This window comes from Mauremys reevesii, linkage group 4 (assembly GCF_016161935.1).
Source record: "Mauremys reevesii isolate NIE-2019 linkage group 4, ASM1616193v1, whole genome shotgun sequence".
NCBI classification, from domain to species: domain Eukaryota; kingdom Metazoa; phylum Chordata; order Testudines; family Geoemydidae; genus Mauremys; species Mauremys reevesii.
Genome location: NC_052626.1, coordinates 67,836,818 through 67,849,361, shown reverse-complemented (window position 1 = coordinate 67,849,361; position 12,544 = coordinate 67,836,818). Strand labels below are relative to the sequence as shown.

The window sequence follows — 12,544 nt, the reverse complement described above, 5'->3', positions numbered from 1 at the left end:
TACCTCGCTGTTGAACAGTTCCGCCTGGGGACAGTTCTGACACTCCTGGCTGGTGAGTGAGCGAGCAGGGCCCCCGGCATGGCTGTGACACTGAATCCCTGCAGGCAAAAGGTGCAGGGAAGGCTGGGTCCTGGCGGGGCATAGCAGAGAGCTGTGGCTGCAAAGAGGAGGACTAGGTCACAGCTGTGGGGAAGGCCAGCAGTCTGCTGAATGGCTCCTGCCTGGGTACATTCACTAGCCAGCCAGGGACAGCGACTCCAACACCTCACGGTCCTGTCTGGGGAAGGAGGTGGGGGTAAAGGGGGAGAGCCTTCCCAGAACCTTGTGGCTGCAGGGATCTGGTGTCAGCGGCACGCAGTCACTCCCCAGCTGGGAACTTCAGAGCTCTCCCTGGCAGAAACTGTTCAGCAGTGGGCTGGCCTTCCCCTGTGCCTGGGGGCTCATCCTCCTCCTTCCAATCCTGCCCAGTGGTCTCTGCTCTGCCCCATCATGACCACAGCCTACCCCCCCCATTCCTGCTGGGAGCCTCACTGTTCTACTACCCCTACCCCAAGAAGCAGCAAGCTGAGAGAAAAAGAGTAGCAAAGGTGGGTCCTCCAAGCTTGCCTAGAAAGGAGACTCTGCAGTTGCAGTTTCACAACCCACTCAGACCTGATCCTCCAAGAGCTAGAAGGGCTAGCAACAGACAATCAGGGCCCTACTTGGCCAGATTAATCAGGGCCCTACTTGGCCTACTTGCCTGGGCTTAGCAGTTCAGTTTCTCACTAGGACCAGAGGAGTGCTCCGCTCTGGCCACAGGAACTTGAGGGACAACCGGAGTTTGTTTTCTGGATGCATTTTGCATAGCTGGGTTTGCAGGAAGACAAAGGACCTAAGAATCTTAACTCTGAGATAAGGGTGAAGCTAAAGGGGCCAGGGAGGCAGAGAACCAGGGAAGCAGCAGCAATGAATTGAATCAAGCTGCATGTGGCTGCTGTTTAGGGAGTCCCTGGGTGGGAATCTGGAGTAGTGTGTGGGCCTGGGTTCCCCTCCTAGTCACAGATAAACTGTCAAACCCCTAAAAGGGGTAGGGCTTATTTGGGAGCCTGAACAAAGGGCTGAATTTAAAGGGTGCAGACCAGGGGCTGAAGACCCTAGCAAGAGCAAATAGACGGTTTATTGGACTTTAATACCCTGGAAAGGGTTCATTTGGACTTTGACTTGGCTGGAGGGGCAAACCTCTGAAGACCCGCCAAGGTTGGCTGGAAGCCTACAGGAGGCACCAGGGGCGAGAGGACTACAATACTGCACCCAGCTGCAAGGAGGTGCTCAAGAGGTGCCCGCCCTTTCACAGGGAGTAACACTGCTCTTTGACAAGAGCAAGTAACCTCTATTTGGATGGGGCTGGATCTCACAGGGAACACCAACTTTTGACTTGAGTAGAGCTCGGAGAATACTCTAGAAAAGTCTTTGGAAGATATTCTTCTGAAGTAGTTTGCTTCAAGTATATGTGTGGCCCTTTTGATTGGCTTCCTGTGAATATTCACACGATCCAGTTTAACTGGCATTCATAGAAAACAAAAGGCTCACACAAACTCAATTTTAATAAATCCTATAAGCACTCACACCAGAAACCTAATTAGATAGGTACATGTCACCAATCACCTAAGCAGAACCCTCCAAACGTCAAAGAGAGTCACAGAGTTCAAAAAACTGCAAGAGATTTTACATTCAGAACTAGTTTTAATGAGTTGTGGAACATCCACAAAGAGATAAAAGGGCAAATTTGGTTGTTATTTGTTAGTGGTTATTCACTCAGTTCATTTCTCATTCCAAAGTCTACTCCTAAAGCCCAATCTTGCACCATTTAACTCAATGGGAGCCGGATTAGACTCAATACCACTAGGTTTAATGGGGGGGAGAGAAAAGTTATTTTTTCTTGAACTCTTCTGCCCCATTGAAGAAAGATGTGTTGTTTCTTTAACAAAAGTTTGGAAAAGTGAAAGGGGAAAAGCAGCAGATTACTTCAATGGGCATTCCTTCCTTCCCCCAGAGAGAGAAAAATTATTTCATTCCCAATTATAATAATTGTTTCTATTATTTATTGCATGCCTGTTTCTTTTTACCTGACAATCAAGAGGAGAGACACTCATCTTAACCCTACGGCGTAAACAAGTTTCTTTACCTAAATTACTACCACCAGCTTAAATTTAAAAAATTGTCTCACTTTTAATAGTCTACAGCAGTGGTTCTCAACCATGGGGTACACCAACTCATCTAGATATTTGCCTAGTTTTACAACAAGCTACATAAAAAGCACTAGCAAAATCAGTAAAAACTAAAATTTCATACAGACGACTTGTTTATACTGCTCTATATACTATGCACTGAAATGCAAATACAATATTTATATTTCAATTGATTTATTTTATAATTATATGGTAAAAATGAGAAAGTAAGCAATTTTTTTTCGGTACTATTGTGCTGTGACACTTCTGTATTTTTAATGTCTGATTTTTTTAAGTAGTTTTTAAGTGAGGTGAAACTTGGAGTACACAAGACAAATCAAGAAAAGGGTACTGTAATCTAGAAAGGCTGAGAGCCACTGGTCTAAAAGTACATGACACTCTGTGCTGCTTTCTTTTTGCATTTCTCCAAGCTTGCATAATGAAAGTCATTGCAAAACAAAAATGAAGCTGGCTTCAATCAGTTTCAGCATGAGGTTCTCAGTGTTTCAGACATTACAGCAGGGTATTTGTTTAAAAATAACTTTGCAGTGGAAAAAATTGAAGAACTGAGGACCTTTCCATTAGACTAGAATATAGATTTGTAACAAATTAGATTTCAGAGCAAAGTGTCAAATGACAGCGTCCCTGTAAAAAAATGTTCCCTCATAGGCTATTAGAACTAAACCATGTGAGAAGTGTTTTGGGTTTCCCCCACACACACCTTGGCTTTCTACTGTTTGCATTGCTGCTTTACTTTTCTGTACTACCCTCAGCCAATTAAAATAATCTAGTCACTTCCACTTTCTGGTTCTCATGTACAAGCCAAGCCTTCCAAAAAATGCAAGGAACTGTTGGCTTAAAAGCTGCTTACAGTGAAATTTGTTTAATAAAAAATGCTATTGGTCAGCTGCTTTGTAAAAGGGCGGGGGGGAGTGGAGAGAGCGAGCTCTTTTACAGGAATTAAATGTTAAGTCCAGTTTGTTTGGCCTGACAGCATCCTATTTAAAAGGTGCATGGCAAGCAAGGGGCTTGCTGGTGAAAGGAATGCATGAGGTAGGAAATATATGCATGGTGGGAAAGCTGCTTTTCAGGGCAAACCTTGTGATAGGGCCAGATCATCACCTCCTAATGTAAAAGCAAAAGGAAGGGACTTTCCTTGTGGAAATCTTCCCATATCACCCTGTTTGGAGAGGGAACCATACCTGCCTGCCCCCTCTGCACCGCAATTGGGTGGATCTGTGTGAGGCTAGGGCAATCTGAACAGAAACCCTATCTCACCACAGCACCTCCAGCAGCACCCCCCTCTTGCTCTCTGGCAGCTGTGCTACCAGGGATTCTACCCCACCCCACGGCCAGTTCCGATAAGGGTGACCAGACGTCCTGATTTTATAAGGAGAGTCCTGATATAGGTGTGTATTACCCCTCCCACTTGCTATCTGGTCACCCTAGTTCTCACTACCACATGGAGAGGCACAGATCTGCTCATAGATCTCAGCAGAGCTGACATGGCCCATTATTATTGCACTCAGCCTGCTGTCTCATTACTGGGGCATCTTCTTCCCACTCCTGCTGGGCTCAAAGGAAGGGATCTAGTCAGTAGAGGGCACTGTTACCCAGTTCAAAATCTAGCCAGTAGAGAGCTCCACTATCCCGAGGACAGGAAGAGGAAGGACACGCTGGAGGTTAGAGGCGGCTCTGGAGAGAGCCAGGGCTGTAAAAGAAGAGGGACAGCAGGCAAAGGCAGTAGCCTGGATGCTGAGACCGGAAGGTTGTGAGCCAGGCAGACACACCCAGTTGGCAGGGTACTAGGAGTAACTGCAGCAGGAATATGCAGGGCATCAGCCTACATGCAAGATAGTGGCTGGGATTCACCTCAACACTGAGACCCTACCCTTTATATCCCAGTACTGGATTGCCCCTAGGAGCTGGGTTAGTGTCTTGTTGTAACTGTGCCTTAGCAATCATGCCTTTTGGTGTCTGGCAGTCCTAGTAAAGGGGGGAGGAATAGCTCAGTGGTTTGAGCACTAGCCTGCTAAACCCAGGGTTGTGAGTTCAGTTGTCACGGGGGCCACTTAGGGATCTGGGGCAAAATCAGTACTTGGTCCTGCTAGTGAAGGCAGGGGGCTGGACTCAATGACCTTTCAAGGTCCCTTCCAGTTCTAGGAGATAGGTATATCTCCATTAATTTATTTATAATTTATATTTATTTAATCCTCCCCTTACTCAAAAAGTATGAGTGTTTGTGGGAACTATCAAGGGCCTGAACCTCTAGAGCTGAGTGCTTGGAGCACATGCGGCGTGTGCCACACCCAGCTGCATTCAAGGTAAGTCTATAGTGCAGTTGGGAGCATGCTTCCCAGCATGGGTAGACACAGACAGGCTAGCTCTGCTAGCTGGGGGGGAACACAGGTGGTGGCTTGCACTGACCTCTGGGTATGTACCTGCGCAGCTAGCCTGAGCTTCCACCCGTGCTACTCCAAGCTACACCGGTGCTACTCCGAGCACACTAGCACCCTGCTGCAGTGTAGACATGCCGTTAAGAGGCAGACTGGTGCATCACATCACTCAAAACACACTGCTATAGACTGGATCACTTACAATATTTAGAATGCCACAGTGCTCAGAATATATAGGAACCCACAGTCCTTGCCCTAAACCAGGGATAGTCTATTTTTTGCCAAGATCCAAATTTCCTGGTTAAGGTACAGTCAAGGTCCAGACTCCAGAGAAAATAATAAATAATAATAATAATTAAAAAACCTAGTAACAATGATTATAACAATAAATAAATAAAAAGATGTTGGGGTCTGTTCAAAAAGGTCTGGCCATCTGGATTTGGTCCGCAGCCCACCTATTGACTATCCCTGCCCTAAATGGACAAAGCCAGATGATTGATGGGAGACAAGGATGTAGCTATCACCACCCCCGTTTTACAAGTTGGTTACTTTTAAGTTAGACTAACACATTCTCCCTCCATCTTTCAATCCCCTCATCTTCCCTTTAGCCTCAGCAATCTACAACTTGAATACCTGCACTGGTTCACATCTACCTCCCCACCTTCAACTCCTCCCCTGCATGTGAACAAGGATTCACTAAAAAGGTAAATAATTGAAATAAGCAGATGACTCTGTCAGCTACTTTCTTACAAAAAAGAGTATGTGCTGTGGATCTGCTATCCCTAACTTCCAAGTCAGTAGGATTTTGAACTCGGAACCCTCTAAAACTAGCAGCCTGAGGAAAAGATAGGAACTTGAGGTTTGTTGTGTCCTCAATTTCTGCAGAGCACAAAAACTGACACTCTAGATGGGGAATTAGGATTTGAGTGTCCCTGCTGAGGCATCTCTATTCGTAAATATAAGAGGTGGGGAAGGGAGCAAATCAAACAGAGGGCCCTTATTGTTGACATGGAAAGCCTGCTGAAGGAGCCATCAAAAGAAAGCCTAAGCATAAAACCCAGTTTTATATAAAATTGTATAAACCACTTCACCACACACAGACACACAGACCCCTGTGCAGATTTTTTTGTTCAGTGGCCAAACTGGGTGATGGAAGGGAGAAAAGTTAGTTTCGGGCCAAATAAAATGTTTTGTTTTGAAAAGTATCAAAACATTTTGATTTTTTTTTTTTGCAACTTATTTCTTGGAGGGCTGGGGGTAAGGTGACCAGGTAGCAAATGTGAAAAATTGGGACAGGGGGTTGGGGGTAATAGGATCCTATATAAGAAAAAGACCCACAAATCAGGACTGTCCCTATAAAATCGGGACATCTGGTCACTCCAGCTGGGGGGTTGTTTTTGTTTTTACAAAAACAATTCAGCGAATTCAACCCAATTCCTTGCTGACAGGAAGGGGTGGAGAGAGAAGAGCAGAAGCACTGGATAATGGGCAGAGGCCATGAAACCCGAGCTTCGCTCTCAGTATACTGCAGATCAAGAACAGGCACAAACAAAGCTTCCTCCATCACTGCCCATGCTGTCCTGCATATATTTAGTATTGGGTGAGCAACATTAATGACACTTAAACCCACACAAAACCCCTCTCACCTGAAATGACTTCCAGAAGTAACATGAGTTTAAGACCATCCCTGAAATCTTCCTCTATGTTGTCAATCTGCGTGCCGGCCTTGCGGAGGTGAGAGTTACACCATGCTGTGAATGTCTAGAAACAGAAGGGAAGAGAAGAAAAGAAAAGAGTAGTTGGCAATCTTCCCAATGGCTATATTACAGTTCAGAAAGGAAATACTGAGAACCAAAGAACTGATGCTAGGATACAGGGGGTTAACTTGAAGCCATAATTAGACTCAACACTTGATGCATTGACCCTGCACTAGAGCCAGTACCTGAAGACACAAAGGGCCTGTAAAGCCCTTCCACGTATGAGTACAATACTAATAAGAGTTTCGTAGAAACAACTACTCAGTCCAGGGCTCCAGGATGTCAAGTTCTCCTGAATGCCCCCCTAATTTTGGGTGCTCAGCTTGAGACACCTGAATCTGATTTTCAGAAGTGTTAGGCATTCACAGCTCCCATTTACTTCTCTTGGCTGCAGGTGACTCAGTCGCACAATATGTCAGAAAGGAAAATAATCCAGGTCTACCTATTCCAAGGCAGGTGTTTGAACCAGAGGACCATTCTTTTACCCACCTTTTTCCTTCATCAATAAAGCATTAGGAAATTCTACAGCCTGCACACTTATGGAGACTACATAGAGCAGAGCCTCTCAAAGTGTGAGAGCAACATCTTAAAAGGGATGGTCTTGTGGCCTACCTCCTCTCTGCTTCATAGTAACACAAGCTACCTCATCACCTCACATTCATGGTCATTTGACATCCCTACAGCAGCTGCTTATGTGGAAGAATAAATGCTTCCAAATAATTGTGGTATTTGCTGCCAGTAATGTAATATAATAGCTGGAAGAGAGAAAATTCAAGCACCTGATGATAAGACACCAGAAAGTGTTCTGTGGGTCTGCTGATTGTCCATGGACCATTGTTTGGGAGCCAGTGCAGACGCATCAAAGATAGAATACAGCCTCCGTTCTATAAACTAGCAATTCTATGCAGCAGAAGAAATTTAGGCTCCCAGAGCACATATATCCAAATTCCATTTGTGCCTGGACACCAACACCCACATACTCTTGGGAAATGCTCCGGGTCTTAAATAATCCCAGGTAGTCAGAACGTAGGATTTCTCAGGAGGGTGAGCATAACCACAGAAAAGATTTTGTCAGCAGTTGTGGTGAAATTTGTCTCGGTCATCCTGCAATCTGTGATCATGACTGTTTGGTCAGTCATGAGAAAGACCTAAATTAAGATTAGCATTTTGAACACATGGTAATATAGATTGCCTGGATATCTCCTCCTTATCAGCTGGTAGATTGATAAGGGGAAGCATCATATATGCAAGGCCAGAAATGTGACGTGCCTATTGTTCACTTAGAAATTAAAATAATAAATACCTCAAGTTCAAAGTGTGGCAGTGTGCTAACTAGCTGAATAAAAGAATCTTGGGTGGAGTAGCAGGGGAGAACTGAGGACATGGATTACCTCACTCCCCACCCTTAAATAGGATTTGCATATGGCGGAAGTCCTTTGTTTCCTAGTTTGAACCTCCCACCCCCAGCTTCTCCTGGAAAAGTACAGAATTCAAGATGGGTTCCAGTATCTGGTGACGTGGTCACTTGCCTCTGTACCCATTCTTCACAGGCTGACCTACACATTCACACGAAGACTAAGCTCTTTTACAGTCCATTGGCTCTTGCTGATGGGCCATCAGCACTGGGGGCTTTTTCACTGTTGTACCTGAAGTGTTAGCGGGGGTGTCACCCAAAGTAACAGTTGAAATATAGATATAGTCAATATTCCTAATTTCAGATACAGAAAAGATACACGCATACAAATAGGATAATCATATTCAGTAAATCATAACCTTTCCAATGATATCTCACATGAGCCATCTTGCACGAAGTATATCTCCATTATGTCATATTTGTATCATAAGCATATTTTCATAAAGAACATGGAATGACACGTCACACCTCCTCTCTGAGATTACTGCCAGAGGGTTGGTCACTGACCAATGTGGAGGCAGTGTGCCTAAAATTCCTTTTTGGCTTTGGTTATACAACCTCCAAGTGTTACCAAACACTGTAACGTCATTCATAGGTGTTTTTGCAAAGTTCTGGGTTTCTGTTCCCAGACTGCCAGAAAACATTGTGGTGTGTAGCATTGTGTACATAATGCAGATGTCAGTGTCCTTTAAAAAGTGTAGGTGTCTTGGCATTTAGCCACCAATGCTAGGAGGTGGTGTGCCTTAGTTTCCCCTTCCACACAGCAGTCTAGATTGGTTATGCTTTCGCTGCTGTGCCAAACTCTAAGCTTGTTTACAGGTACTAGCTAAGAAGCAGTATGCTCATAGAACTTTCTTGTTACCACTCCCAATCTGTGCCAATGATTTTTCCAAAAATCATGCATGTCACACATTTTTAAAGTATTTACCACCAATATCAGATTCTTTGTTGTAACCCACAGTGTGTGTAGTAAGAGACAAAGTTATCAGCAAATTCATGACAGAGAGGTGCTTCCAATTATGATTCATAGAATAGCAGGGTTGGAAGGGACCTCAGGAGGTCATCTAGTCCAATCCCCTGCTCAAAGCAGGATCAATTCCCAAACAGATTTTTACCCCAGATCCCTAAATTACCCCCTCAAGGATTGAACTCATAACCCTCGGTTTAGTAGGCCAATGCTCAAACCACTGAGCTATCCCTCCCCCCTGATTAGTATGAACATCATGCTATGCTTTCTGTCTAAACAGATCAGTTTGTTCAGTATTTATGGTATTTCTCATCCCCTTAGTAAAAGTTCTTACTTAGGGAATGTCTTTGGGGTTTTGGCAAGGAAAGGGTGTAAGGAGACCTTGTATGTTACTGGCCCGCCCCCTGTGGAGTTGCATTTCCTCTCCAGGGTTAAGCCCATGCGAAGAATCCACCCCCTCTCCTGAGGATTCCTTTGTGCTGTTCACCTCCAACACTCAGGCCTGGTCTACACTACGCGTTTAAACCGAATTTAGCAGCGTTAAACCGATTTAACCCTGCACCCGCCCCACAATGAGGCCCTTTATATCGATATAAAGGGCTCTTTAAACCGATTTCTGTACTCCTCCCCGACCAGAGGAGTAGCGCTGAAATCGGTATTGCCATGTCGGATTAGGGTTAGTGTGACCGCAAATCGACGGTATTGGCCTCCAGGCGGTATCCCACAGTGCACCATTGTGACCGCTCTGGAAAGCGATCTGAACTCGGATGCACTGGCCAAGTAGACAGGAAAAGCCCCGCGAACTTTTGAACTTCATTTCCTGTTTGCCCAGCGGGGAGCTCTGATCAGCACGGATGGCAATGCAGTCCCAAATCCAAAAAGAGCTCCAGCATGGACCGTACGGGAGATACTGGATCTGATCACTGTATGGGGAGACAAATCTGTTCTATCAGAGCTCCGTTACTGAAGACGAAATGACAAAGCATTTGAAAAAAAATCTCTAGGCTATGATAGACAGAGGCCATAGCAGGGACTCAGCACAGTGCTGCGTGAGAAGCATAACGGAAAGCCAAAGAATCAAATGGACGCTCATGGAGCGAGGGAGGGGGTACTGAGAACTCCAGCTATCCCACAGTCCCCGCAGTCTCCGAAAAGTATTTGCATTCTTGGCTGAGCTCCAAATGCCTGAAGGGTCAAAAACATTTTCCCGGGTGTTTCAGGGTGTATGTCATCAATTTACACCCTTTCCCCCCCCGCCCCCGAAAGAAAAGGGAAAAAAATCGTTTCTCGCCTTTTTTCAGTGTCACCCTATGTCTACTGCATGCTGCTGGTAGATGGGGTGCTAAAGCGCTGAACACCAGCATCCCCTTCCCAGTGGCAGACGGTACAATATGACTGCTATCCATCGTCATCATCAGCCCGTGAGTGCTCCTGGCTGGCCTCGGTGAGGTCGGCCGGGGGTGCCTGGGTAAAAATAGGAATGACTCTTGGTCATTCCCGGCAGATGGTACAGAACGGCTGGTAACCGTCCTCATCATAGCAACTGGGGGCTGAGCTCCATCAGCCCCCCCCCTTTCATGTCTAAAGAAAAGATTCTGTACTGCCTGGACTATCATTAGCAGCGGGAGGCTGCGCTCCTCTTCCCCCCTGCTTTAATGTCCTGCCTGGACTATCATAGCAGCTGGAGGCTGCCTCCCCCTCATTTTATCTCACTAAAAGTCAGTGTTTCTTATTCCTGCATTCATTATTACTTCATCAGACAAATGGGGGGACACTGCCACGGTAGGCCAGGAGGGTTGGGGGAGGAGGGAAGCAACGGGTGGGGTTGTTGCAGGGGCACCCCCTAGAATGGCATGCAGCTCATCATTTCTGCAGGATCTCTGGGGCTCTGACACGGAGCGGCTGTGGCCTCTGGTTCTCTAGTACACTTGCCCCATGTTCTAGGCAGGACTAACTATTTTTAGACAAAACATAAAGAAGGGAATGACCCAGGGAGTCATTCCCATTTTTGTCCATACGCCTCCGGCCAACCTCAGCGAGGCCAGCCGGGAGCACCCATGACAGCAGCAGACGGTACAAAAGGATTGATAACCGTCATTGCCAATTTCCAAATGCAAACGGTGCAAAATGACTGATAACCATCATCTCATCGCCAATTTACAATGGCAGACGGTGCAATAGGGATGGTAATCCTCTCTGCTACCTTGCAAAGGCAAATGAATGCTGCTGTGTAACACTGCAATACCGCCTCTGTCAGCAGCATCCAGTACACATACGGTGACAGTGACAAAAGGCAAAACAGGCTCCATGGTTGCCATGCTATGGCGTCTGCCAGGGCAATCCAGGTGGATAAGGGCACGAAATGATTGTCTGCCGTTGCTTTCACGGAGGAAGGATTGAGTGATGACATTTACCCAGAATCACCCGCGACACTGTTTTTGCCCCATCATGCATTGGGATCTCAACCCAGAATTCCAATGGGCGGGGGAGACTGCGGGAACTATGGGATAGCTACTCACAGTGCAACGCTCCGGAAATCGACACTAGCCTCGGTACATGGACGCACACCGCCGAATTAATGTGCTTAGTGTGGCCGCGTGCACTCGACTTTATACAATCTGTTTTACAAAACCGGTTTCTGTAAAATTGGAATAATACCGTAGTGTAGACATACCCTCAGTATTTGATGCTTAGCTGTGGGGAGGGGTTTACCTGCCCAGGAAGTGGCTGTCTCCGCCCCTTCATCAGGTGGATTATTAGCATGTTCACAGATACCAAAATGCTTGTAAGAAAACCCCCCTGCCTTAAAGAGACAGAGTTAGTTTTCACAAGTACAGTAGGAAAAACATTTTGCCAAAGTGGGGCCTGGAGTGGGGTCACCCCTCTCGCTGTTCCCAAGAGGACAGTTGTATGGCTGCTCCCCTCTGGGAGGTCAGATATACAGTTCCCGCTTAAAACCTGAGCCACCGGTGAGGTGCCTGGGATTACAGATGCAGATCCAGCAAATTTCTCCTGGGCAAAACCCTTCCTTGTAATGAATGGGGCGATACTCCTGTAATCCCCCATTTTCCTTCTTAACTTCTTTCTTTGGGCCCCCTGCCAGGGCACACACTCCTGCGCTCCCTGGAGGGCAATCTGTCCGCTGCCCAGCTCTGGGCTCACAGCTACTAGCCATGACAGACCCTTCACTGTCAAGCCCTGTACCCTCCTCCGTCTTTGAATGGGGTTGGCCTCCAGTTACAGAGCCCCTGGAATCCCCACCCCCCAGCAGTTTCTCAGATCCCACCTTCCCCCTCTAAAGCTTCCTCCAGGACACATTTCCCTATGCATCCTAGAGCAGGATTTATCCCTTGCTTAACTGCAACCACCTGGCAGCCAGCAACCAGACAGTCTCCCTACCATCAGGCAAAACATTCCCCTCCCCTGAGGGAACAGCCATCGGACAGGAGCTGGTTCTACTCACCCCCACCCCTTGTGGCAAATGGCTTTGCACTCCTGGAGAGGAATTAAAGAGACTCTCTCCCATTTTCTCAGCAGCATCTGTAGCTTTGCTCCTTTCCACTGGGGCTTCAGCACAAGATTTCTCCTCACTGCTGACAGACCCCTGTATAGCCCTAGCCACACTGAAAAAAAGTCGTCACCCAAAAGAATTTGTGTTGCATGATAAGAAACTGCAGCCGTGGTTAACTCAGCTTGCAAATCCCCAGCTTCCATGTGCACGTTAGCCAAAGGCACAAGCATTTTGTGACCCCCTAGTAACAAAAGCTCTGCCCTCTGTCCTGGCAGTATGTCTTTCTCCTGCC

The 12,544-nt window shown here is 46.5% G+C and overlaps 1 protein-coding gene across 4 annotated transcripts in view; it reads right to left on the bottom strand.

Annotated features, from left to right (window-relative positions):
* ACTN1 (actinin alpha 1) overlaps positions 1–12,544 on the bottom strand; it is a 142,780-nt gene that overhangs the window by 72,654 nt on the left and 57,582 nt on the right. For all 4 annotated transcript variants that reach the window (XM_039534963.1, XM_039534962.1, XM_039534960.1 and 1 more), the window contains exon 2: positions 6,250–6,364. In XM_039534963.1, coding sequence (XP_039390897.1) covers positions 6,250–6,364 — 115 coding nt within the window. The remainder of the gene's footprint in view (positions 1–6,249; positions 6,365–12,544) is intronic.